Source organism: Lonchura striata, chromosome 2 (genome assembly GCF_050655825.1).
Source record: "Lonchura striata isolate lonStrDom1 chromosome 2, ASM5065582v1, whole genome shotgun sequence".
Taxonomy (NCBI): Eukaryota; Metazoa; Chordata; class Aves; order Passeriformes; family Estrildidae; genus Lonchura; species Lonchura striata.
The window spans coordinates 118,028,020-118,055,301 of NC_140704.1; the positions used below are offsets into that span (position 1 = coordinate 118,028,020).

At 35.4% G+C, this 27,282-nt stretch overlaps 1 protein-coding gene across 12 annotated transcripts in view; it reads left to right on the top strand.

The window, feature by feature from the left end:
* The window catches only part of RP1 (RP1 axonemal microtubule associated), a 198,606-nt gene that overhangs the window by 70,111 nt on the left and 101,213 nt on the right, over positions 1 to 27,282 (top strand). For all 12 annotated transcript variants that reach the window (XR_014952910.1, XR_014952905.1, XR_014952903.1 and 9 more), the window contains 7 exons: positions 788 to 920; positions 1,186 to 1,337; positions 3,605 to 3,759; positions 6,337 to 6,395; positions 6,708 to 6,749; positions 10,770 to 10,933; positions 19,334 to 19,559. Coding sequence is in view for 4 of the 12 variants with exons in the window: in XM_085572110.1 (XP_085428236.1) it covers positions 788 to 920; positions 1,186 to 1,337; positions 3,605 to 3,759; positions 6,337 to 6,395; positions 6,708 to 6,749; positions 10,770 to 10,933; positions 19,334 to 19,559 (931 nt within the window). In the remaining 8 variants the exon portion in view is untranslated. The remainder of the gene's footprint in view (positions 1 to 787; positions 921 to 1,185; positions 1,338 to 3,604; positions 3,760 to 6,336; positions 6,396 to 6,707; positions 6,750 to 10,769; positions 10,934 to 19,333; positions 19,560 to 27,282) is intronic.

A 27,282-nucleotide genomic window follows, 5' to 3' on the forward strand; every position in this document is an offset into this window, starting at 1 on the left:
GTGTTAGAATTTGGATGCAAGTATGTGTTTTCATAATTTTGTTTACAAGGCTTATGCATATTATATGCACACTCAGAAATGCAACTGCAGAAAGATAATTTTTGATTTTGTTTTGCTAGTCAAGACCTCTGGAAAACCCCTGTAGTAAGTATTGTAATTCAAGACCAACAAAACTGCTTTCATAAAAGATAATAGAGTGATGTAATTATAGGAAAAAAGGCAGCTATCTTACTATACAGCAGCAAATAACTCTAGAAATTAGAATTCTAACCATCTTAAGAATATATAGAGGGTGATGGTACCCAGGTTGTTTTTTGTTTTGCTGTAGAATAGTCAAAGAATATAAATTGATTTAATATTCCAATATATCCTCTACTTGTCAAAGTTCAGAAGGATGTAGATGATGAGTTTCATCCTGTTTTCATTCTAAAATAAAAAATCTGTGTCCATCTTTCCACATCTTCCAAAACCCCAGTGTCATGTAACAGCAGCTACCAGAAGGTTTTTAAGTCTTCAGTCCTCCAGGCAGTGTTACATAGAGGTGGTTTACTCCCTGAAACCAGACTTGATGGCATGTCAAATGGCAAACCCACAAATTTCAGCTACAGATTTGTTTGTTGCATAGTATTGGCCAAAATAAAAATATTTTCATACTGCAATTTTGTACGCCATATATACTGATTGTGTTATTTTTTCTGAGATATAAAAAAATTATACAAAAATATGTTTTGCTGTTGAGAAGCAAAGCACTGGAACTGAGTTATATTTGGAATTGCATCTCCTTCAGGTGATACTGCAACATCTAAAGAGCAAGAAAACACTGAATTTTCCAGCAAACACATGGTTATCAAAGAATCGTGATGATAGAAATCTTCTATGTGAACTTCCAGTAGTGGAAGCTGGAAAACCTATCTATCCAAGTATGTGGTTTTTATTTATATATTGTTACAGTTATATAAAAAGTTATTTATATATTGGCTACCGGTTTTCAGTGTTAATGCCAACTGAATTGTGGTCCTAGCAATCTTAAAAGCAAATAGTTTGGCTGATTTCTGGAGAGTATCTTCCAGAAAACTAATTCCAGATCAGACATACTGACATTGTTATCATTAAGCTATAATAGTGACTAAAATTAGTTGTAATTACATATAACTTGAATTTTCTTATTATGGTTATTTCTGGAAGTTGTTTTATACCATGTTTATGTCCACACCGGTGACTTGGAGCAAGCTGATACAGACTGTGCAGTTTATTTGTGTATCTATGGAAAAAGAGGAGATTCTGGTCTAAGACTTCTGCATAAAACTGGTACACCGGTGCCATTTCAGAGAGGAATGGTAAGTCTGAAAAACAGTTTGCTTAGCCTTGTGAATATAGTTAAGTAATTGTATACATATTATACAGGTTCCTAATAATAGTAATAGAGCAAACTACATAGGTTTAGCTAAATAACTTTTAAGAACTAAGGAAAATAAATATTTTTCTATTGACCCAGGATTTCATAGAATGAGTGAAAACATAGGCAGGAAAAGGGAAAGAAAAATTGTTTGAGGGCCTTACCCTCAGATGGTGAGAAGAGCTGCCTATGAATTTAAAACATGTAGTTTCAAAGTATGATGAGCTACAGATGGCTCCAAAAGACTGTACAGAAATTGTTCTCCATGATTTCAGATCTTTGTAGGTCCATTTGGTTATGTATTTATTTTACTGCATAATAGATTGTAAAGTATTGTGATTAATACAGGACAGACTTAAATTAATTTTTCTTTCAATTTATTGCCTCCTAGCTCTTCCAAAAGTAAAATATATGACATCCTGATTATCTGCAGTATGGTTAAATTGCAGGAATTACTGAATTTAATGTTATTTCTGCTACTAGCCACCTTGTGATTTGCTATTGAGCCTGTTTCTTCCTTTGTGGTCTTTGAGGATTAACACTTGTATGTATAACCAGTGGTATCAAGCTGTTAGTGTAACACTTAATTACCAAATGAAAAGCAGTACCTAAAGTGCTAAAAATAGCCATAACCCACTGGGAAGCTCTAAATGTATCTATACTATTTAAAAATATATATGCTGTTACTAATGTATGAGAGATAAAATTCTATTCAAATTAAAATGCAGAATTTAAGTGGAATTTTCTGGGGGGCATTATTCTAGCCAGATTGATGGTCAGTTCAGCATATTATTTACACAGGGGCTAAGGGAAATGGTTCAAAGTGCACTTTGTTATGGAAATGGGTGAGTAAGACAGTGGATTGTTCTGAGCAGCAGAGCAGGGATTTGGATATATCATTTTTGGCAGAGATAGCGGAATGCTGACTTGAACAACTTTATTTCATCCCTGCCACAGATATTCTGAATTATATTGAGCAAATTGCTTAAAATAAAACTTTCCTGAGTGACCAAATTTTTCATGTTTATGTATTGCTGCATAAACAGTTTAACTTCTCTGAACAACCATAGCTGTAACTGAGTTCAAATAGAATTCTGCTCTGCACACCTAGTAAGCTCTTTGAAATGCTAAATATTTCAGTAAATTAACCCCTCTGTTTCTCAGTTGAAGCATCTTTGACAGCTTTTGGCAGCAAACTCCACACTTTAACTATGTAGGTAAATTATAAATATTATGCAGAAGGCCTTTCAAAAAAGAGATGAAGCCATCACAGAAAACCAGGGTGCTATGGGAGAAGTACAAAGGTGAAGTCACTGGGGAAATCAGTTCTATTTCATTGAGCTCTTTGGGTGGTTGCAGTAAATAATGCATAGAGACATAAAGATAATGAGGATAAAAAGAGATACTGATATCTGTTGTCCTCCTGAGCACACTTTGAGGCAGGAATCTTTCAGAGAGACTAGCTTGTGATCATATATTATCTATACACAAGGGATAAGTAGTCTTGCACAGGCAGTCTCAATTCTGCCATTTGCTGAGGACTGAGAACTTTACAGATATGAATTTTCCAGTGTATTTCTTTCCTTCATTTTCTTTATACTGAGAAGAATTATCTGGACCATTACATTTAGAGACAGAAAGCCTGTATGCTTTGTACTGGGACAGGAAATTATCAACCTGAACCTGATCAGCTTCATGCTTCTGTGAAAATAATTTCCAACTATAAGCACAGGCCTAAATGAATAACAAGGTGAAAATGCCATGTCAGATTTCAGTTTCTTTCAGCACAATAAATTGTAAGTAGAGGAGGTGAAACAAAAAAGAGAAAATTATAAGAAGGCCTGATTTAAAGTAATATCAACAAAAGTAATAACATCTTTAAGTCTTACTTACCTAGAGAAGAGTAATGTAAATGCTAAGGCATTGAAACAATACTAAAGGGTTGTGTGCAGCATTTTGCATGATGGCTGTAAAAGCCAAGTTTTTTGGGGATTAATGCTGCATCCTTATTTTGGCTGTGCCTTCTTTTTTACTGTGACACTTCATCAAAAGACATTTAACTCTTCAGAACCAAACTCATTGAATACAGTCCAGCTGTTATGAAAACCAGTTTACATTGTGGGAATTGATCAGGCTTTTAACACACTTCAGTTTTTGGACTGCCTTATTGGTGGCAAATTGCAGAGTGTTGTCTCCTCTGTCTCCCAGGTCAGTATTTTTGAAGTGGAAGCTGTATCCCTTGGGAAGCTGCAGAAGGTGCTGTTGTGCTGTGAGGCCACTACCAAGTCCCAGCATTGGTACTGTGATAAAGTCATTGTCAGAGAAGCAGAGAGCAACTCGGAATATGTTTTCAATTGTGAAAGGTAGTTTTTACAACAATATTCTTAAATATTCTTCAATATGTATTGCTAAAAGTGTTGTGTCAATCGATGTACTGAATGTGAGTTTTTCTGGCAAAGATATTTTTTGATTATTTCACAGTTTCATAAAATCCACAAAGTGTGTTATTCCAGAGCAGATTGCTTGAATTAATTTTCTGTATGATCTGTAGCAAAGGTTAAACACTTATATTGAGTCTGTGTTGCTATAATTAAGAGTACAGCCTTATCTTAGAGGATCAGTGCTGTAAGTGTGTTTTACCTTTCAGGAAGGAAAGATAAAGCACATGAAATATTCTAAATTAAGTGTATTTCTAAGAGGGAAAGAAGATTTTCCATCCAAGACTAGCATTCACTGTCTTTACAACATAGCAGAGAGACAAATATGATGCCTGGTACTATTTTGTAGGTGTTCCATTTAAGTTATTAAATGAGCGTCTTAAAAGTCTATTGATAAACACTTCATTTTGCATTTTTAGAAAAATATGGTATTTCCACTTTTGGAGTTTCTACTTTACAGTCTCTCTCATAGGAGTATGCATGACTCAAGTGAAATAAAGAAAGTGAAAACAAACAATACCACTATGTGACAAGGCACCAGAATAAATAACATTTAATTAATAATATTTTATGAATGAATGTTGCCTAGCTATTTTGTCTGGATTTTAATGACCATGTTACATAACCTTGAACAGCTTCTTCCAATTCTTGGTGTCATATCCTCAAAAACAGGAATAAAGATGTTTTCTCACTTTGATTAACTCTCTAAATCTGAGATTTTTCTTCAACCAGTAAGATGCTTATAAATACAAGCATAAGACTGAGGATTTCTCTGAGCAGATTTGGATGCAGACCAGCTGCTGTTGCTAGCTATAGTTGCTACCTTTCTAAAAAAATATATAATATTTTATATGATATATTAAAAATATATAATATAATAATATATAACTATATATAATATAATTATATATACTATAATTATATATTATAATATAAATATAATTATATATTATAATATATAATAAATATAAACATATAAAATAAATAAATATTTATATTTAAATATAAATATAGATGTAAATATATACAACAATATATAATATAATAATATATAATAAATAAATAATATAAATAATATATAATATATAAAAATATATAATATATTAAAAAAATTTTCTTTGTGTCATAGCTATCTCTAGTGAGCAATATGGCTTAGGAATGATAAATGGCAGGGCACTTTGCTGTGTTAATTCTGTGATAATTAGCACCAGATGTTTATTATTCTGTGATAGAGAGTGTTAAAAAGAAACAAGTGTTTCTTTATAATGTCTAACTTCTCAACAAGGAAACCCTTCTACTGAAAAGGGATTAAAATAAGTCAGTGGTGGGGATCAGGTTCTATTCAAGCAGGGAGAAGGTTTTTAGTCTTCAGAAATCTAATTCAGTAATCTTCAGCTTCACGTTTATTTTATTTTACTGAGCTATTTTCTGATCCAGAACATGAAAAAAGTTCTGTCTTTGTTCTCATTTAACCAAAGGAACATAAACATTTCATCTGTCTTAAAGACCTGATATTAGTTTCTGAACATCCAACACCTTCTACTCAATTTCAATTATACAGTATTTACTAGTTACTGATACCTTTTAGCATCAGAGATTTCAGAAGATACCTGTGCCATCAGTTTTTAGCAGAAGTAATAGAAATAAGTAGCTTAGTAAGAGAAAATTTATTTCTTAGGGAGTAGCTCTTATATGAATTGGCCAAGTAATGTTTTCAAGACAAAAAAAATTGGAAACTTTGCAAGTTGGTCTGGACTTTTCTTGCCCAGCTTGTATTGGAATCCCAATAGGCTTCACAGGAGACGGAATGATCTAGGTCATTCCTGGAGAGTCTATGGAAGTGGACTGAGGAAATAAAAAACTACAGCTCAGGAGATTGGTGCATTTTTTATCTGGTAATAAAAAGGAGTTGATTTTTTACCAAGCAAGAGAAAACAAAAGCTATTGATAATCCATGTCTGAATGAAAATTTTTCAAAATTATGCATAGCCTGGGGTAACATGACTATGAAATCTAAAGAATGCTTTCTTGATTTGTCATTTTTTGAGACTCATTTACCTGTCCTAAATTTATAGGATGAATAAGAAAGAGAAGTGTTTGGTTCCATCTTTATTTTAAACACTGAACTCTAGTTTTGAGAAATATTGCAATAGATACATACAAATTATACTTACCTCTCAATCCATAGTACTGAAAAAATGTTCTTTGCTATATTCTTGTGTTTAGCTATAGAAACAAGTAAAGTAGTGCCATATGAGTCTCTTAATATGATGCAAGTGTATTTTACACCTACATAGCTCTTACATTTGTACAAAAGAAGGTTCTTTGTTGAGTCAAATAATTTCTACTGTAACATAAATCAAATACTAAAATTTTAGGAGTAGAGATCCATTGCTGTTAGGTGCATTCAATATGAAAATCAGATATGAACCATTCAGTTATATGGTAATGTAAATAAAAATTGATTCCTACCTGCTTTTATATTTTCTTTCGTATTCTTAGGTGGCTTCCATTTACGTCTCAAGGTATAACCCATTCAGAAATTGAACTGTACCCTCAAGGTAATATTTATTGTAACTTTATGGAAGTAAGAACAATAATTAGTAATCCTTTTCCTCTGAAGAAATCTGGGCAGATTTTGCACTGTAAATATCAGAGTTACCTGATTTTGAAGCTTGCTTTGCTATATTTCTGAGAGAACATGATTTATATAATTGATATAGGTGATAATGAGAAAGTAGTGCGGGAACGAATGAGAAAGAGTTTTCTTTTATTGGCTACAAAAACTGAATGTCTTTTTGATCTATTCTTTCAAACTTTTTCTGTAATATTAATGGAAATATCCTTTATTAATAGATTTTTTTTTTTTGCAGAGTTTAAAAAAAATCAGCAGCTGAAAATGCAAGAAGCCAATGGTAAATACTGTTCTTGTTTTCTGATTTTAATGAAGACTGTTTCTGTTTCAGAACAAATTGCTTTACACATTTGTTGCAACTTGTATTTATTTTAAAACATTAATTATAGCAAACTATTTGGACACTTCAGTAAACCCTGAACTTCATATTTTAATTTAATAAGTAACTTTGTTTATGCTTTGTTTTTATTCTGTCATTTTTCTTTCCATAATGTTATTTTTCTTTCTGCTTTGAAGAATTCTTCTAGTACTTACTGGTGATCTATCTTAATTTCAGTTTTTTATAAGCTAACATTTAAAAACATGATTCTTTCTCCTGGCCTATATATAGTTTTGTTCTAAACAATAGTTTTTAATTTACTGTTTTACTTGTGATTTCATATTTGTTCAGGTTGACTTCTCTGTCCTGGCAACCAGAGCAGATTAAATTTTATTTCTTAATAACACATTAGAATTTTTCAGCTATGAGAAGTGCTTCATGCTGTAGGATGAACAAAGATCTAGAAGGTGTTGTGAGAAAGTTTGAAAATGTTTTTTCACAATTTGTTGTATCGATCAGAATATCCATGAGGATCCAAATGCTTTGTCCTAAACCTAGTTCCTATGGCAAGTGGGTAGCAATACAATTTTTGCCCAGTTATTTTAGAAAACATTATAATCCTGTCCTGTTATAGGCTTTCTTTTGAATCACAAGTATCTTTGTCCTTTCTGCTTTCTATGCTTTTTCCAGCAGGCAGTAATTTGCTCTTTATTCATCACTCTTTGTGCTTTATCTGTTCCACACACCTCACTTTTTCATTCCCTGCCTTGAGAGATCTTCCCTTCCATAATTCAAATTCTGCACCTACAGATGGGTCTCTGGGCTGTGTCATTTAAGCTGTGGAAAAGGATCAACCAGAGCAAGGCAGCCAAAAGTGTATGTAACAAATAGCCTCTTGTTTGGGACACTTGGTAAAACATGCATCAGTGGGAAAAAAACTTGAAATTGTGCATTCTACACCTAGACCTAGAGGGACTGCTTAAATTCCTGGTTTAGTGGTTCATCTGAGAGTTTGTTAACTTATCTTTTTTTCCCATCAACTTTTATATATATTGCATTTTCTTTCTGTGTCGCTTTTTAAAAAAACACAGAATTATTTTCCTAGGAAGCAGAGCTTTCTAGTGTATTGTAATGTTTCCAATAATATGGGAGATTGAAAAAAAAAACAACCAGAACAAAACATATGTCTAGACAGTCATCTGTGGCAAGTTACCACTTTCTGATGTCCCCAGAACCCCAGGTGATAGGTTGCACCTTTCCTCTATGTGTGCTAAAAGAAAGTTATGTCGTAACACCTTTATCTGTATTCTTTTCCTCTCAAAGTGTGCTCCTCTTCAGTCATTAAGGAACTATTGGTACTCTAACTCACCAGAACAATCCAGCTTTTTATGCCAACAAGAATTATGTTTTTGTAATACTTACTGTTTGCCTTTTCTATTTGGAAGCATGCAATGCACTGCAATTAGGATTTCTGTCATCAGAGAGATTAGAAATTTAAGGACTCTTTTCCTATACTCACATGGTCTTTCAAACACAAGTCCTTTCTATTTCTAGAAAAAGGGAACAAACCTCAAAGTCAGTATAGAGGAGTTCAAAACAAAACTCTTCATAATGATGCTTTTGGGGAAGTTTGATTCACTTCTTTACCTTCAGAGGGGTAGTTGTGTGTAAAATAATTTATAGATACTAAACTTATAATTGGGAGGTAGGAGCTGAAGTAGCTAGAAAAGACATCCTCAACAGTAACAACTGCATCATTTCAGAGCCCCACTGCTTAACAAAAGACAGACTTTGAGAGGGTAATACATTAGAAAGGGCCATCAAAACCACTTGAGGCACAATTAATCAATGGACGTGTCAAAAAGAAAATACATTTTACCTGCTTTAAAAGGTGTATTTCTTTCTGAATGATGCTTGAAATTCTAGGAGTAGTGGGTCATATTTTACCCATTGTCTGCACCATCCTTCGTAAGCCCTTGTAAATGGAATAGTATTTTTTTTTCCAGTTGAATGGTTCAAAGGAACTTTGTCTTTGAGAAGTTAACATTATATTGCTTGAAAATGGAAAAGGCTGAATTTTTTGTAAACAAGCTCTTTTTCAATGGGGCAAGGAGCCCTTGCCTTATGCTCTTTTTTTCCACCATCGCTGTATAGAGGCTTTTCACTCTTCTAATTCATGTCTATCCTTTTGTTTTCGGTGCTATGGTTCTTTTATCAAGAATGTGAGACTATAGAAAAAGCTGTGAAGATGCAGATTTTCAAAGGCACAAAAGAGTTTCTTACAAGCTAGAGTTTGATAATTCTTATTGAAAATTGGATAGTTCACTTCCTTTATGGAATTGTAGAATAGTTTGGGTTGGAAAAATCTTCAAAGATACCTAGTACAGACCCTGACATGGATAGGGACATCTTCCACTAGACTTGATTTCTCAAAGCCCAATCCAACCTGGCTTTAAACATTTCTAGAGATGGGACGTCCACAACTTCTTTGGACAACCTGTTCCAGTGTCTTACAATCCTTACAGTAAACAAACAAACAAACAAATATTCTTCATGTCTTATGTAAATCTACCTTCTTTCACTTTAAAACCATTCCCCCTTGACATATCACTACGTGTCCTTGTAAATGTCTTTGATTTTCTTTTAAGCCCCTTAATATATTGGAAGACTGTCAATAAGGTCTACCTGCCTGGAACCTTCTCTTGTCCAAGCTGAACAACAACTTTTTGTCACAGAGGAGGAACTCCAGCCCCTAGTAATTTTCATGGCCCTTCTCTGTGCCTGTTTCAACAGGTCTCCATCCTTCTTTTGTTGGGGAACCCAGAGCTGGATGCAATAATCCTGGTGGGGTCTCAACAGAGCAGAGTACAGGACACAATTTCTTCCCTCAGTCTGTGGGCCAGGTTTGATTGGACAGAACAAATGAGCTGTTGCTGTTTCTGAATTCCCAGCTGTGTATTTATGTGTATTTAAAATTCTATCACCTTCCCAAGCCAGACCTCTAAAGACTTGGAAAACAGGAAATCAAACTTCCTGCTCAAGTTCAATTTTTGTGGGGCAAATTACTGAATGATAATGAGGCTGGCCTAAGATAAATACTTCTGTTAGCAGATTTAAATCATGCAGGCATTACAGACAGCTTTCTACTAAGGAAACTGCAGCGTACGCTATGGCATTTATTTATAAGATGACTGTGGGCTGGTATTTCATTTGTTGTTTTTATTGAACAGAATGAATTTAAGTTGCACTGTGGAACTTGTTTCATACAGACAAAAGCTGCAATCAATGAGGGGTGGAGAAGCGTGCAATCCCATCTTTTCAGATGTAGAAATGCATTTTACAATTATGAATTGTTCTTTTTTAAAATAAGAATTATATTAAGCTGCTTTTGAATATTTAAATAATGTGCACATTGTATGGGAGCAGAAATGACATTTTAGTGTCAGGGAGCTTTATATAAAATGATTTTCAAATGAGTACTAATCTAATTCAGAATTTTCTACAAGAGCCTATTTTTTTAATGCTGATTTAAATATCATGGCCCCATCAGGCAAGTGGAACTCTGTTGATGTATCACATCAACATAAAATGAGAGGAAATTATATTTAATCAGATGCTTTGACATTTTTCCTGTTGCATTTCTTGGTTATACTATTGTCATAATCCAGATTCTGGGTAGTGTTCTGCTTCTGGGTTGACCATCAGGGTTATCACTAGAAATCTCACTTAACTCTGTTCATATTTCTTGCTTTAGCGCAGTGTCAACCTCCTCAATCCTTGATCCATAATTTGCTTAAGATGAGTTTGAATGATATAGTATTTGGCCAGTCCTATGTTGCCTCTCTTGACATCATTAACTTTCAGGTGCAGTGTAGTCATAGTCCTTGGGCCAAACTATGCTTTTATTTCCATCTTTCAAGTAAACTGCTTCTTATAAAGTAACATTTTTTTAAAGCCTTTTTTTTTTTTTAAACTTTACAGAAGGAGACTGGAAGATAACTATAGTCACTGGGGATTTTGAAACAGCTGGCACAACAGCAACAGTATTCTTTTATGCTTATGGAGAAAACAAAGCTTCTGGTCCTATTATTTTGGGATCTGGGAAACAGCAGCTGTTTAATCCCAACAGTGAAGATACATTTAAGGTACAGTATGGCTGTTCCATAAACACCAGGGAATTAAAAATGTATGCAAAGTAGCTTTTCTCAAAAGTAAATAATAGAGGTAATAAAAAAGACTCAAAGAAACACATAAGGATGATTAAGTAAGTATTTCTGAGGGCATGGCTGACTTTTACAACTCTGAGTTTTGAATCAGGAGCTGTGTTCACAACTGCATAGGGCAGACTTCTCTCAGAATCTGCTTCATACTTGCATCTTCTTGATGTGCTAGTTTACATTAGATGTTCATTTGAAGAAGCAAAAAGAACATTCTTTACATTTATATATTAAGATAGTCTTGTTTATGGTTTGCATTACATATCCATCTTTTGAAGGGTCCATTGTAAATTCTTCCACAAACTTCCTTAGACTTCCACTGAAGCCCACTCTTGTGCAAACCTTTTTTTGGAGAAAGTAAGAAGGAAAGAGGAGGTGGGGGGTGGCTAGAAACAAGAGGTAAATCACAAAGATTAAGTTAACTCATGTGATTCAAATTAGTGTTGGCCTGTTCCTCCGAGCAAATGGAGACATTTTTCTCTGCTGACAAAAGTCTCTGAGATGTGCTTCAGAAACGTGACATTTCTCAGGACTTCTACAAGATCCTGTTATTCCTGCCATTTTCTCTACTTCATGCAGTTCCTCAGTCAGGACTGTACCTGTTGCAGTAGTTAAATCTGTGATATGTCACTTAGGTTTAAATAATTTATGCATAATAAACAGATGGTGGGCAATCAGTGACAGATGGGACAAAAAGTGTCTTTTGATACCAAAATCAGCCATATAGAAACTTTCTAGCACATTTTTTTCAAAAGGAAGTGTTAATTGATGCAGGGTGCTGGAAGAGATCAGCATAATATAATGGAAACAAATAAAAAAAGCCATGCCTCACAGAAACAATCAAAATACCATATAGTTTCAAAATCCTTGCCTTGTAGTCACACATACAACCATAAGAAATCAGAGGGAAATGGCCCACAAAGAGAATGAGACCAAAGTGTATTGGATTGTCTTCATAAAAAAACAATAGTAGTCTGATAGAAAGCACTGTTAACTGTGTAGTGACTTGGATGCCTAAAAGTATACAATGAACATTCAATGAAGTTATAAATAATGAAAAAAGAAAGGTAATAAAACTTGAGTAAATCAGCTGGTGCTCCTTTATAGCCTCCTGAGATTTCATTCTGGAACTTAATTTTAGTGTTGTTTCTATTGCTTTATAAAGCAAGTGAAACTTCATTAACTGTGACTATTTCTGATTAAGGTTTGCGTAAATGAAATTAAAAACTAGCCAAAGTCCATTGTAATTCAGGTATAATGTAACAAGGCTCTTACCCTTAGAGATTTCCATGTGATAGCAGTACATGAAATTCATTGAAGGTAATTTACATTTTTGTGATGGGGAGAGTTCTTGTTTCTGACTGGAGTCCTGGGTTCTAGGTTTCCTCAAGACAGTCATCTGTACTCTATACAACATTTGCTCTTGTGGCTTAGAAATTTTTCCTACCAGATGGGTATATCAAGTATAAACAATATAGGAATAGGGATAAAACAGAATTTAAATCTGATGGATTTACTTTCCTGCTCTGAATTGTCCCTGTGTGTTCAAACAAACTACTTCTGGGCTGTGATTTTCTGCTTCTGTTACTATTCAGGCATAGTTTTTAGGGCATAATTTTTCTGTTGAGAGCCATCCCTTCTCCAGTAGAGGAATATCAATCTACCATAAGTTACAGCTTTCATCACAACTCTGATCTGTTTCCTGCATCTTCCTCTGGTGCCATCACTGTACCTGAGTATTTCTCAGTATTTCAAAAATACTGATTTTGGCAGAATTCTGGCTTGCTCAAGATACCGGAGCTTTAATAATATTGTAAATTATATTGTCTGGAGCCCTGTATTCTGCATCATCATTCTTTGAAACATGCCGAATTATCTCTTATGACTATACACACTGTTTGATAAAGAAATTACTTTTAAAATATTCTTTTAATGTTTGGTCATGCTAAATATTCCCTTCTGTGTCAAAGAGAACTAAGCATAAGACTGTAAGCCTATTATCTTCTATAAAAACCAGCTGCAATCTCTCAATTTTTATTACTTCCATACATAATAATTCCATACCTTCAGGTACAAGTTCTGCTGTTCTAGTAATAATGAAGTCAGTAAAAACACTGACTGGTTCAGTATATCTGCTTTCAAAATACTGCTTGCCTTAGTGAAAGTGGCAGGACCTAGCATTTCCCTAGTAAGACTTTTTCCATTATTTGTTTTGTGAATTTGCTTCATTATCAGCTCTTCAATCTCTTTAGGGTGGTGTTGGTCTTAAGAATCTCAAGACATTGTCAATTTAAAAAAAACCCCACTATATTAAACTATTAGAAGTGCTGTAATTTTTTCTAAGAAATCTTCAGAATCTTCAGTTTAACCTTAGATTATATTTTGGGGTTGGTGTCTGTCTTTGTAAGGAAGGTAGCTGTTCCATGTTGGCAAGTACAGAACATGAAGTATGCATGATATTTTAGGAGCATTGGAAACTGAAATCCATCCCTGATGTGATTTTTTTCTGCATGAGCTAATTTTTCTAACTTTTAAAGCTGGTGCCATATCTGTTTACATGGTTTAGAGTTTGTTCATCCACATAAACAATCCTTTAAGCACTCTATGGTCTAGGGTAAATAATACCAGAAAGTGATAGAGGCAGATGAAAAGCAGGACTCCTATATTACTTGAAGAGATACTTAATACCATAAAACTTAATAAATAGTGCTCCTATGATGAGACTGGTAAAGTGTTAAATACAGCCATTTTTCTTCCACTTTGTTTGTCAAGAGTGCACCTTCATGTTTTACTGCATCTCAAGAATGTGCTACACTTAGAACTTGATCTGTTGTTTTTCATTTTGGTTTCCTCCTGTTTAGATAAAATGATCAGTCATTTAAAATGACCTATATATGAATAATTAAAACTCCTTTCTTTAGAATTAGCCCTGCAGACTCTAAAAATCTGTTGTATTTCACTGTGAGCCTTTCATTCCTGTACTCTGGATCCATAGTCATTCTTTCATCAGTCAAAACTGAGATCTCCAAAGTAAAACGAGAAGCAGTGAGAAGAAAACTAAATGTTGCAAAAAATAGGTTGCAACAAATCCATTTTCATGCTTTTACTCATGATGTTCAAATAAGAGGTACTGAAATGAGCTCAGTTAGAATCCTTTGAGAGTGGGAATATTGCAAAAGTGAACATAAGCACTGATGTAGCTATCCACACTCTTAACTATGGGACTGACAATGCCTAAAAGCTGGACATTGCTTGTGTACTCCTATTTTCCAACTGTCCCTGCTTTCCATAATGACCATTTAGGTCCAGAAATAGTTGAATAAAACTTAGAGAAGCTCAGGGTTTAGTCAGATCTGCTTAAGGCAGCATAAAACAGTCATACCCATCACTGTTATTCCACTTGAAACTGTAACTGTGAAATGCATATGATAACAAGATGAACCTCATCCCTTACTGGGATGAAAGGGAGAAATATGTAAAATTATCTTCATCAGCTACAGGCTGTACATTAAAGAAAATTTAGCTTGTTCCAATAAAAAACACAGAGCTCACAAAAAATCTTGGAGAAAAACACAGCTCAGCTCATCTTCAAGAAATGGGAGTGGGGAATGTGCTGTTACTTGTTAAGTAATTAGGCAGTATGTATTGCAGTATCTAGTGTGTGTGTGTGTGTATATGTATATATATATGAATATTTGTACTTGCTGTTGGCATAATTTGATTAACCCCACAGTAAAAATAAAGTTCTTCAAGAGCTTGAGTGCACTGGAAAAAAAGTGTTTTAACAGTCACTGTGCAATGAGCAGTATTTACCCAATCTATTTTTGTGACCAAAGCAGTATGAAGTAGGAAAAAATAATGCTGATCTTTGTGTGGCCTTTAATCCTACTCCTTACATGTCTATACCCACCCTTGTCATGACACTCTTACATTTCTGTGTGAGCACCTGTGACATATTCTACTTGCTGAGTTAGTATGTAACTGTGCCAAGTTTTTTGGGCACAAATAACAAATTGGCTGAATTCAGACATCTGGAAAAAGCAATCAGCATGAGTGGACCCTTTGTACTGTACTGGTATAATTGTTATTGTATTTTTGGCAGCAGTTATTAGCTGCATGTTCACAAATAAAAAATATCATCTGCTTCCAAAGATTTCTCTCTTATATGCCAGTGCTGTAGAAGTTAAACTGATGCAATCAATGATTTTTCTTTCTTTTGGGAATCCAACTGCTGTGCATGACTTCTCTGAAATTCTCTTAATGAAGTGGCCTTACATGAAATTAATAACTGTCTGCCAAGCACATTCTCTGGTGGGTGTGTTAGACATCAGGATTTTGGTGCAGCTGTCTCTGAAGTGTTGATTTATCCAAGTGATCTTCATGCTAGCCTGAGTTAATCTGAAAGAGATTGTAGATACTCTCTGCACAACAAGACAACAGTGATATTTTTTTACTTATTCTAGTAAATGAAAGAGAAATAGAGCAAATACATGTATTTTTTCCATATTTTTATGGAAGTATCTTTCCACTGGACCTTTTCCTGTTCAGACAAGGAACTTTACTTTTCACTTAGTTAAACATCTTAAGTACGTGAAGATCGATCATACCAACTCCATTCAAAATATCACAGGTATGCTAGGGACCAAAAAGTGTATTTGCATAGCTCATTTAGAAATGGAATTAAAATTTATTCCTGGCATCCTCTTTAGGTAGAACTTTTTGCTGATAAACCTGGATTTCAATTATGCTTAGAGAATAATTGTTAAATATGAGTTTTGTTAAGCTTCAATTTCAAAAATTAAGGCCAAGTTGTCTAACACATGATTTAATAAAAATGCTCCCATTGCCTATGGTAAGATTATTTAGTCCTATAAATAGTAGCAATGAGCAAAGCTTATGGAGGTATTGTTTAGCAGGTCAGTCTAGCTTAACTGCTTGCAAACATTTAGAATATGACTAAATCAAAGATATTGTGTGTGAAAGCATGGCCCTTTTGAAAGTGGTGGACAGTTTTTTCAATAATTTTTACTGGTACTTGTGCCATGAAATATGATGTGTTGATATTATTGCCTGTAACAGTGAAGAAAAATGCTACAAAGGCGATAGAATTACCACTATCATTTAGAATTACCACTATCATTGTAGTCACTATATTTTAAGCTTATTATGTGCTGTCACATAAGCAAGGTCTTTATGAGACCCATACCCTTTAGAACTTATGACAGGACTTAACACAAACTAATTAATGCAGCAGAAGGAGTTCCACAATCAACCAACAAGTTAACTTTAGATGATGATTCAGGTGTTTTGCAAAACCTTTTCATGGGAAGAGGCTGGCATTTGTAGAAGATTTCTCTAACAGGTCATCCCTAAGAGCATCACCATACCTGATGTTTGTGGTGTCTAGATCCCTTCGCTTCAATCTGTGTTTCCATGCCGTTGTTTGTCACCTCTGCAGTTTAGGTTTTATGTTCTATAGGTGGCTGATGTAAGCCACATCATAACAGAATTTGAGTTTCCCTCCATGTCCAAACTCTATTACATCACTGCAATTCATAATTTTTGATATCTCAATTAAATTTTAGAGAAGTAGCAAATAACAAAAACGAACAGAACATTTTAGAAAAAAAATACAGAATTTTGGAGTTGTGCCTTTTTCTGAGAATCTCAAAATTTATGAAAAGGGATTTGCAATGTCTCTGTAAGAGACATGAAAATGTTGTCCATGTATAGTTGAGAAACTGGAGCAAAATGGGTTTGTGAATTTTGTAGTTGCTCAGGAATCCTAAAGCAAATCCAGGAATAGAATCTAGCTGCTCAATTTTCAGAGCAATGCTTTAGTCCTGGAACTCATCCTTTCCTCTTTGGACATTTATTGCAGGCCTATCAGAATGGCTGTTTCCATATAAAAAGGAATACTACTTTTGCAGCTTTAGTTCCAACATCATAGAACAGCTAGACTGCAGTTTGTGTAAGCACGTTGTTTACAAGGGTGACAAAGTCAACTTTGTTCTGTAACTTTTTACAGAATGTTCTGGCTGTGAAAGTAGATTTCTAAATGCCAGGTTGTGTTCAAGTCATGCAGAAGTTCAAGGCAATTTATTCAACACAGGGAAGGAAAAATCAACCTCAAGACACTGTTTATGTTGTCAAAAGAATATCGTTAGCTCTACTGTGTTATGAGAATATTTTCCTCTGCATTTCACTGCAAGAGCAAATTTTGACATACATTTAATGGGATTCCAAGTGGCAAAAAATAACATGTTAGCAAGTCAATACCACTGAGAAACCAATATGATATCTGATCTGACATCAAGATTAATTGTTCCAAGCCTCAAATATGCAACTGGTACTGAAAATAAATGTCTAATTGTATTATATTGTCTTTCAGAACATCATATGCAATTGATTTCCCCTCTGCCATTGCCTAATTTCCACCTAAGAACATACATGACTTTTCTTCCCCAAGGTCACTAATAAACAATTATGCAGAAAACTAATATTATGCAAAAATTATAAGAATACTACTAAGCCTGTTGTAACATGGGCAGTGTTCTGTGTTTTGAATTATTTTTGAGACTTTTCAGACACAGAAGTATGCCATTACCTCTAAGTCCAGCATAGTTTATAATACAAAACCCTCTTATTTTGTAAGTCAGTAGACAAGGATGCTTAATAATGTTTCCACTTTAGAATAATATGATAGATGAATATAATTTGAAGTTTTAGCTTTGCTTTTGAGCCAACTCATATGATACATACTAAAACTCACATATATATAAAATAGATATGCAAGGTTTCTTTATCAGTATTTCCATTTGCTTCATAGCCAAATGACTGATTAGCTGCTTCAGAAACTGAAAGGGGGTCTTTAACAGTTTCCTGGTCCTGACCAAGAATCATGGTAATTATTTTTGTATACAATAATCTGTGATGGCTGTGATGCTTCTCTTTCAACAGGGATTAAGCCAGAATTTTATCATGTACATAAGGTCACAAGGTATCAGTGTTTTATTTACAAAATTGCCCTTTAACATTTCTGCACCACAAAGAGCAGCCACGAGAGCCCCACCTTTGTTGTTCACTAATACCATAATCCACTCAGTTTGCAATAAAGATTGAGAGTTCTAATACAGTTTATATTTATTTTCGAGGTAACCTTAGCAGTCCCTTGCCCACTGCAGAGGTCTCTGTTTTGCAGCTGGGTGACATTTTTTAGGGCAACTTAACCCATGTCCTGCCTATATTTGTGGCTTCAGAGTGGGTTTTTTTGTCTGTTGTTGTAATTCTGCTGTGAGTATTAAGAGCATATCTTTGAGGTACATGGTTTTATTGCATTAATGCTATAATTGTATCTTCAGTTGGCACATCTTACTTTAACATACTGTTTTAATATAGCAAACCCTACTACAATGATTATGTCTCTATTCAGACTTTTTACTACTAGCATACATGTCATGCCCTCAGCCTGTGAGACTGAGTTTTGCCAGGCTTGCCTCAGGGATGTTTGTTTCCTTTTTGTTTTGATGTGAAATAGTACAAAATTGCTATAATAGTAAAGGAAACAACTCTTTTTTGTTATTTTTTCACTTGGTGATTTTTTTCCCAATTACCATGACCTTTCAAACACAACACTGATAAAAAAAAAAAAGGTTGAAAATGGTTAATCCTGCTTTTGTGCTTCGATTCCTGCCATCAGAATTGCCCAAAATACTTCTGCAACCCAAAACATAGTGGCTTTTATTTCAAGGCTGCAGTATTCAATGTGACATAGCCATGTTTTACTGTTTAAATTTGCTGCAGTGTAGCATCCCTGTAACATCAACACTTAGAAAAACAGTTAACCCTGGAACCAGAGCACATAAAAACATGAATCAATGAGAAAAGTTGCAGACAGATAAGTGGTAGGAATAATTAATAGGGCTCTGCTCATGGTAACTGTATGGACTTGTATCATTTGGTGTAGCAACGACTGAACTTAGTTCTGCTTGTTAAAGGATTTGTCTAGGAATAGAGATTTACATTATAGCACTAGAAAATGGATTCCTTGAAGATGTCTAGAAACAGACTGGATTCTCTGAGCCCTTTATTCACTTTAAATAATGGTGCACTGAAGTCAATAAAATTACACTTCCAGACTACTCCATATGTTTTTACTCTTTGTTTCTGGGATTCATTGTATATTAAGGCTTAGTTTTCTAACAAAACTCATTACTCTTGGCTATGTTAGCTGCACTGCACATTTAGCTTGCGTGCCCAGTATAAGGATGTCCAAAGACAACAGTGTAATTTGTTATTAAAATCTGGATTTTTTTTTTTTTTTAATAGATCAATCTCAGAGATCTTGGACAGCTATATAAAATCCGCATTGGCCATGACAACTCTGGAAATGATCCCAGCTGGTACCTGAAGCAAGTCAGACTTGAAAGAGTAGTCCCTGTTTCTGCTGAAGAGATTTGTCTCCCCATAGAGAGCTGGCTTTCTGAAGACAAGGATGAAGGTGATACATGGAGAGAAGTGGCAATAAGAAACCCTGCAGAGGAGCTTTTACCATGTATGTGCTCAGTATTTTAGATCATGTGTTCATTAACCATTTCCTCTGAGTATATGACAGTTTTTCATTTCCTTCAGGACAACAAAAGCCCTCTTGCCCAAAAGCCAGTGTAACCATGAAGCAATCCCTTGCAGATATATTCTAGCTCCAGGAGAGGGAAGTGATCCTTTAACCCTACTCCTTTCCTTCCCAAAATCAGAATAATAGCTGTGCCCAGGGCATATTACCCTATAAAATATTTGATTTCTCAGAGTGCTCATACATCACTGGTAAATACTGCTCTTCAGAGAAAGACATCAGGTAGGAAATCAAGGTGTGTAATGTCATGTGGTATCCAGTTCATTTTAGCAAGTTTGAGGTCATCCTTTCTTGTCCTGAATAAAGCATACTTTACAATAAATCCATCATGTGAAGCATCACACACATGTTTTTCAAATCAGGCTTGAGTCACAGCCATTCACATAGAAATGGTTAGCTGCAGGATGACACTTTGGAACACCAAAGTTTATGACAGCTTTGATGCACTTTGTTCTCCCATCATATAAAGTTATTATTTAAAAAGTCCGGGGCCTTTATAGAAGAATAGGGATTCCGTATAATCACTACATGTGTCTTTTTTATTTTAATAGATTTTCTTTACATTAATAGAATGGCCAGTAATGTCTGACAGTGATATGTCTTACATAGATAGGTGCTACCATTTAGTAAATTGGATTCAAGCTGATTCAGTGAATTTTGCAAGGTGTGTGGGATTTAACATAAAAAAGATCACCCTGCATTTAATTGCAATCAAATAAATTGAGAAGAAAATATCCCAGAAGTGAAAACCCTTAAGTCCAAAGAATATAATTCTCTGAAAAAATTATTAAGACTGTGAATGTTTTATTGCAGAGGACAGAAGATGTTGAAAAACATGTATGAGCCAGCTCATATTTCTGCTTTGCTCTTTTCTTATTTTTTTTCAGAATTGTTATTAACTTCAATAAGTGATTTCAATAAAAGGAGGCTGATCAGGATGAACCAAGTTTTATGATCACTGACATGTACCACAGTACCATATGCCACTCACAGTGACATATATATCATTTACTGGTGCAATAAAAAATGGTGCAGAAGCCAGTTAATTTGTACAAACAATCAATTCAGCATCAATAATTCAAATCTGCATTATGCAGTCTGAAAAACTCATTCATAGAAAAGTACTAATATTCTGGTCTATATATATATTTATATATGAAAAATCAAGTCAGTTCTATCAAATGCTGGAAATATCTTTAAAAAGCAGCATATTTATGTAGTCTTTAATCATTGTATTGCTGCATATTTCCTTGTATTTGCAGGAAAGTTATTAAAATATATGTTTCAAGTATGAAAGAAAAGATACATTTCCAAAAGGACTTGGAAATATCTCAAAAAGTTAAGTTTTACTAATTAGTTATTGATTTTAGGAACATTTAAATTGAACATCAATACAAACTCAGCAAGGAGTCCAAAGCATTTTGTATTTATTTTCTCAAGAACAAGAAAATGAAACATTATCCATTTTAATTTCCCATTTAAAAGCTAATTGCTTACAAGTACTGAGCAAGCCACATCAAGTCACTTTCTCCAACAGAGGAAACTACATGCTGGCAATTACTTAATGAGGATTTGATATGATTTAGGAGTTTGTATTCTGTACTTTCAATTTAATCTGTGATCTTCTAGTGATAACAGATTTGTTTAAGTATAAAAGTAATGTGCTTGAAACTTTAAACAAAGCAAACAAATGTAAACTAAGCACAGAAGGCATTGGTCTTGTAATTGCTGTTCTTAAACACTTATCTCATTGCTCAGCTCCCCTCTCAGAAGAAATAGTAATTTTTACTTATTCTTTTTCTCCCTTTCCCCAGCTGAAATTTTCTATGCAACCAATATGGACCCAAAACCATGGAACAATTTTTTGACTCCTTGACTTTATTATTTTTCTAGCATCTTGTCTTAAGATCTGAATTTATTTCCTGCATCTGTTAGCTTTTCTTTACCTTCCTCTCTGAACTTACTTCTTATCCATTCAGATTTCTCACCTTGGTAGCCCTTGTTAGTTTTTCTCATTGCTCCTCAGTTGCCTAAAAAATCTGACACTAATCTGGTCTCCTAGTCCAAGTATTGATTTCAGTTCTTTATCAATCTCTCCATCACGCCAGTCTCAACTTCCTTTCTTAACTCAGGTTTCTTATCCCTCCAATGCAGGTCTGGTTTTGTCTTCTCTTTCCTTATTTTCCATGGCTTCTTTTTCTCTTCCTGTTACACCTTCTCTTTTGCTTTTCCAGCCCTGGGATCTAGAAAACACCTGCTCTGTCTTTGAAGTTGTCCCTGAATTCAGTATGCTGTTGTACTGTGTGATTCCTGGATGTTCCTTTCAGGTTTTTTTGATGGTTTGGTTGATTGGTGTTTTTTTTTTTTTTTTTTTTTTTTTTTTTTGCGATTCTTCTATGCAGTCTGTGCCTTTTTTTTTTTCCCTTTCTAGCAGTTCCAGATACATTTAGTTCACCAAATTTTACAGGTTTTGGGTTTTTACTTGTTGCTCCTTAGATATGGCTTCAACTCCTTGTTACACTCTGATGCACAAAATAAAAGTTATTCAACTATTTTCTAAGTGATAGGTATTGGAAATTAGTAATCATACCCTGAGTTGGGTAAATATTGAAATAAATCACTCAATGACAATAAGATAGAAGACTTTGAATGCTTTTGACTTAGCTTTCTGGCATAGGAATATTAGGGGGGGTCAGCCCAGATGTGCAGCTCAGAGTAGCTCAGTGAGGCTGCCACAGCTGCATGGCCCCAGGTCCAACCAGCAGCAAGGCTCAGCACATTCCCAGTCAACACTCACAGAGAGCACAGCTGTGTACCACACACCAATGTGTGCCAGCTGAAAAGATCACCCAGACACACAGAGCAGCTGCACAAACTCAGCCCCAGCAGCCTCATCCTGCTCCCCACTCTGGCTGAGCAGAACAGACGTCCAGCAGTGGGACTGTGTCTGTGTATTGGTGTGTACAGGGTAGATCCAACAGCTGGGCTCACACACTCTGCCTATCCCCAGTTGCCCCTGGATCCCAGTCTCTCCAGGTGCTGGCAACAGGACATAGGAGCCCCTGAGGCTGCAGACCTGCTCCAGCTTCTGGTACAGGCCATCTCCCTCATGCCCAACCCAGCAGGTCTCACCCCTAAAGATACCCACACCTCAGGGTGTCTCTGACAGCTGAGTGGGACTCACCTGGTCCCTCCAACACTCGGCTGCTCATGTAGTCTTGCACTCAGAGAAATGGGCCTCTGACCCCTGGTCCCACTCCACTCACTGACAGTTTTATTCCCTTCAGTCTCTCAAGCTGCTGCCATGCAGGACTCCAAGTCCAGTTGCTGGTACTTGGACTCCCTACCCACACAAGCACACAGAGAACAGATGTGATCTATTTTTTAACACCACTTCCTTCCCAGGTCACCTAGATCCATCTGTTTCCCTGCCTTTAGTTCCTCTCCTAAACGTCTTACAAGTCCTCTGCAATCACAAAATCATCTTCTCTTCTGCCCTATATTGCATCTGATGCCTTGGGGCATCAAACCTCTTAAGTATGATAGGTACTCCAAGTTGCTCATCATGGTGGGTTTTATGCCCAGACTGAGACTCCTGGGACAGCCCTGCAGGGGCTGGCAGTGTGTTCCCTTTCTCTAAGTCTCTAAGGATTCCCACCTGCCCTTGTGCCCCTGTGATTGTGGAGAAGGACTGTGATGGGCCTGAGCAGGATGTTACCTGGACTGTCCCCTGCCTGTATTCCTCTGTACATGTGCAGAACTTTATCACAGATCCTAACATGGGTTGTCTTCAGATATGGCTGAACTTTTGTTCTACAGGGGTACCTGATGCAAGAGGTATTGAATCTTCTTACTGCTATGTTTATATGAATATAAATGTCAAATGAGGATACAAAGGGGTAAATGTATCCTGTTCTTGTTCACATATTCAAAGGTATAACTGTATTGGTTCTCCAAGTAGAAAAGAATACTAAATCTTTGGAGCTGGAATTTTCCCTGCCTCTGTCTCAGTATTTGTCTTTTATTTCATTTCAGTACAGTGTGCAGGCAAATACAGAAAGGTTGGAAAGTGGCAATTGACTGAAATAGTGCAAAAGATGACCAAAGCAAATAGTAATAACATAAGTGTTATCTCTATAAAATTTTTATCCCTGTTCTATCACTCAGGAGGCACCAACTACATAAGTATATCGTCAAGCTTCTTTATAGTAAAATTCATTAGCAAGTGTGTTTTTTCAAAGCTGATAATTTTCTTTCATGTCATGAAGAACATATATATTTCCAGACTATTGCTCAAAATATTACTAGCAGAGATTAGAGAGCAGTTAGTGGAGATTAGAGTGAGAACAATAATTTTAATTGAAATGATACTGTTTTTGTATTTGTGTTTTCTAAATTAATATATGCACTACTTCTGAGGAAGATAGTCCCTCTTAACCAGTATCAGCCATTAAGAATTTGTTCTCTTTTGGCTTTAATGGTGCACTCACCTGTATCTTTACCCTTCATGGCAAAATGCCAAACACCCTTTATGAAAGCCAGGTGTAAACACCAAGTGACAAAACTAGAGATTCAACCTTGCTGTTTTGACAGATTGAGCCAAAATGACCATTTCATTCAAGTGGGCATGTCATATAGAAAAAAGGCAAAACCTGGAGCAATACTGTGCAATACCATTCTGGGATCTTGCTACGCCAGCATAAAGAGAGGACTGAATAGAAGCAGTTGGACAATTTTAATGTTGCGTGTCGTTTAACATCTCTCCAGGTTTTGTGCTCTTTGGCCAGTTTGTCTGTTTACACTGGCAGCCTGGTGGGAGTGAATTTGCTCAGTGAAGCACTCAGTGCTAAAATCCCACTTAGTTAAGTGTCCTATGGGCTCTTTATGGGAGTCGAGAGGGAAGTCTTCAGGCTTGTTCTAGTCTGTTCCCAGAGACTGACTGCCAGTTTGTGTCAAGATTGTTATCATTGGGCTCTTGGAATGTATTATCTGGTGTAGCTTCATCCAAAAAGGGCCTAGTTCTTTGTTCTAAAACCACTCCATGCTGCACACCAGAAAGAAGGAAGTAGAGCCAACCAGGTGATTCAGCAGTGTTGTAAGCAAACCAGTGTCACTAGGCACAGACAGCTATGGATCTTCAATTCATTTGCTTTTAACCAGAATTCTCAACTAATGACTGTACGTTTAGTGGAATTACTTTGAAAAGATCTGACAATGGGACAGAAATTTGTACCAAAAGGAAGAGACCAATGTTTCTGCCATGAAAAGTTTCATTTTCAGATTCTCAACAATAAATTATTCTTTAATCCTATTAGGTTTGTTTTCTTCTCCCAAAACATATCAACATACTAACTTAGTCTTTTGAGTGAAGCAACTGGAGGTATTTGCTTACTGTTTATATTTTCCAAAGGCAAGTGTCATAAGCCATTGAGTTCTGTACATTACTTCTTCAAAAGGAATTCATAATTATATACTGTGCCTGTGAACTGGGACTGATCTATCTCTTGTCATTGGTGAAGGCGCAGGTATATATCAATTTTCTGTATTGGAAACCCTGATTCTGGTCCACAGAATTGGAAATCTGGAAAAACGGGTTTTCCAACTCATGTTCTATTGTCCTTAGGTTACCTCTTCGTCATAACCAGGAAAATTTTCCTTCTTTTTTGTCCAAGGTAGTTCACTTCTTATGTTATCAATAGATGCCAGAAGCTGGAGCTGGGATTTAAAAAACTCCTGAAGTCTCATGATAGTATCTCAAAAGATAGAATTTTTATAGGCTGAGCAACTGGAAATTTGGTACTAGTACACTTGACTGCTCATATGACTCTATAGTATTTTTTATATATTTGGTTCTGTGATTTTTTAGCACAGTTATTATACTGCTTTAAAGTCTGCTTTTAGAAACTTCTCACCTCTGTCTGAAAACACTTTTGTTCCCTTTTTCATCTGTTTCTTCCATGCATCCATGTTACAGATTTTTCGGTTTGGTTTCTAGAGCTTATCTAAGGTTACCCTGTGAGCAATTTGAAGATTTCAATCACTTATTTTCTGAAAGGTTTCTTTTTTATTGAGTGCTAGCTGAGGTTTTTTCCCCTGCTATTCTATATTAATTAATCCTCTTATATCCTTTATCAAAGTTACTGTGTTTTCCAAGACATTTCTGTTACTTTGATGTGCTCAACATTGGACAGATGCCTAGATGTGAGTCTCACAGGTCCCCCTCAATGCTGAAACCCTGTTTCCTGGCTTCTGTTGAGTGGCTGATTTTATGAAACAATTTTCAACTTTTTTTCTGGCTTTTTTTTTTTTTTTTCTTTTGCCTATGGGTTTACCTCTCTCTGAATGTTGTGTCACCCCAGTTTACAGCTAGTGAGTGTAGTTACACTGAATCAGTATATAGTAAAATGAAATTACTACTAGAGAACAGGGGATCAGGCCATACATTTCTAATTTTCAGAGTTTTGGGATGGCTTTTTCTTCCTGCAGTGAAGGAGGTCTCCATTGCAGATGGGCCTGCAGCAGGGGCCTTAGAAGAGGTTGGTTACTCAAAAGAAATGAAAGCACAGTGTCAGAGGCTGAACACATTATCTAGGATTATTTCACTTTACTCTCTAAACAACAAACTGTGTTTCGTGAAAAATATACAGAAAACTGAAAATGGAAAAAATTTCACATATGGTGAGTCTTTTTGTCTCAGCAGTACATTCAATGAGTAGGTTTGTTCTGCTTGTATTGTCCCATCAAACAATTGGTGTACCTTGTTTTATCTGTTACAGAGTGGTACCATCACTCTTTTTCTTTGCTTTAAGCAATCTTTAGCTCAGGAGCCATTAGCACCACCACCTTTTGTAGCTGTTCTGCAATCTAGAGGAACTGCTTGATAAAACTTCAGCAATTTGAATCCTCTCAGTCTGGTCTGTGCCTAGTTTTCCATTTGCACAGAAAAGGTTTAATGTCCACAATCTATTTAGTAAATGTTTATATGACTGTGCAGGTGTTTCACCATAGTGGCCATGTTCACCATGTTCTAATTAGGCGTGTGTGCTGTGGAGAATGTTTTCCCTGCTTCATTTTTTGTGTGATTCTTATGAAATGCATTGTAACATATACTCAAGTTAAGGGGTATAAACATTCCTTTTTTTATCCTAATATAATAGCCTGTATTGTAGTAACCTATATTGATAGAAAAATTTAGAGCACAAACTGGTCTATTTTGTTAAGAAGGTTCCTGTATAAATAATGCAGATTGTGTAGCTTACATAAATGTCAGACCTAAGATTTTACAGATGGTGAGGGATGTATAGATGCAAGAAACTATGGAAAATATTTTCCAGTTTTCTACATTTCAAGATGTGAATGCTGTCTATTTCAGACTGATTTATTTAGGCTGATAGCAAAAAAAAGCTCTGTTTAATGATTAGATCATTATTGTCTCTCTGGTTACCACAGAGATGCACAGTGCTACAAAACGTAGTATAATTTATTTATCTGTTAATATCTTTGTGTTGTGTTATAAATACCTTTTGTTCTCTTCTCCTTTCATGGAGGAAAGGACTTGTTGATATTTTGGTTTTGTAAACAATTATTGTTAAATGGTTTCTTAAAAAGAAACCCTTGAATATGCTTTAAAATTGTGTTTATAGTT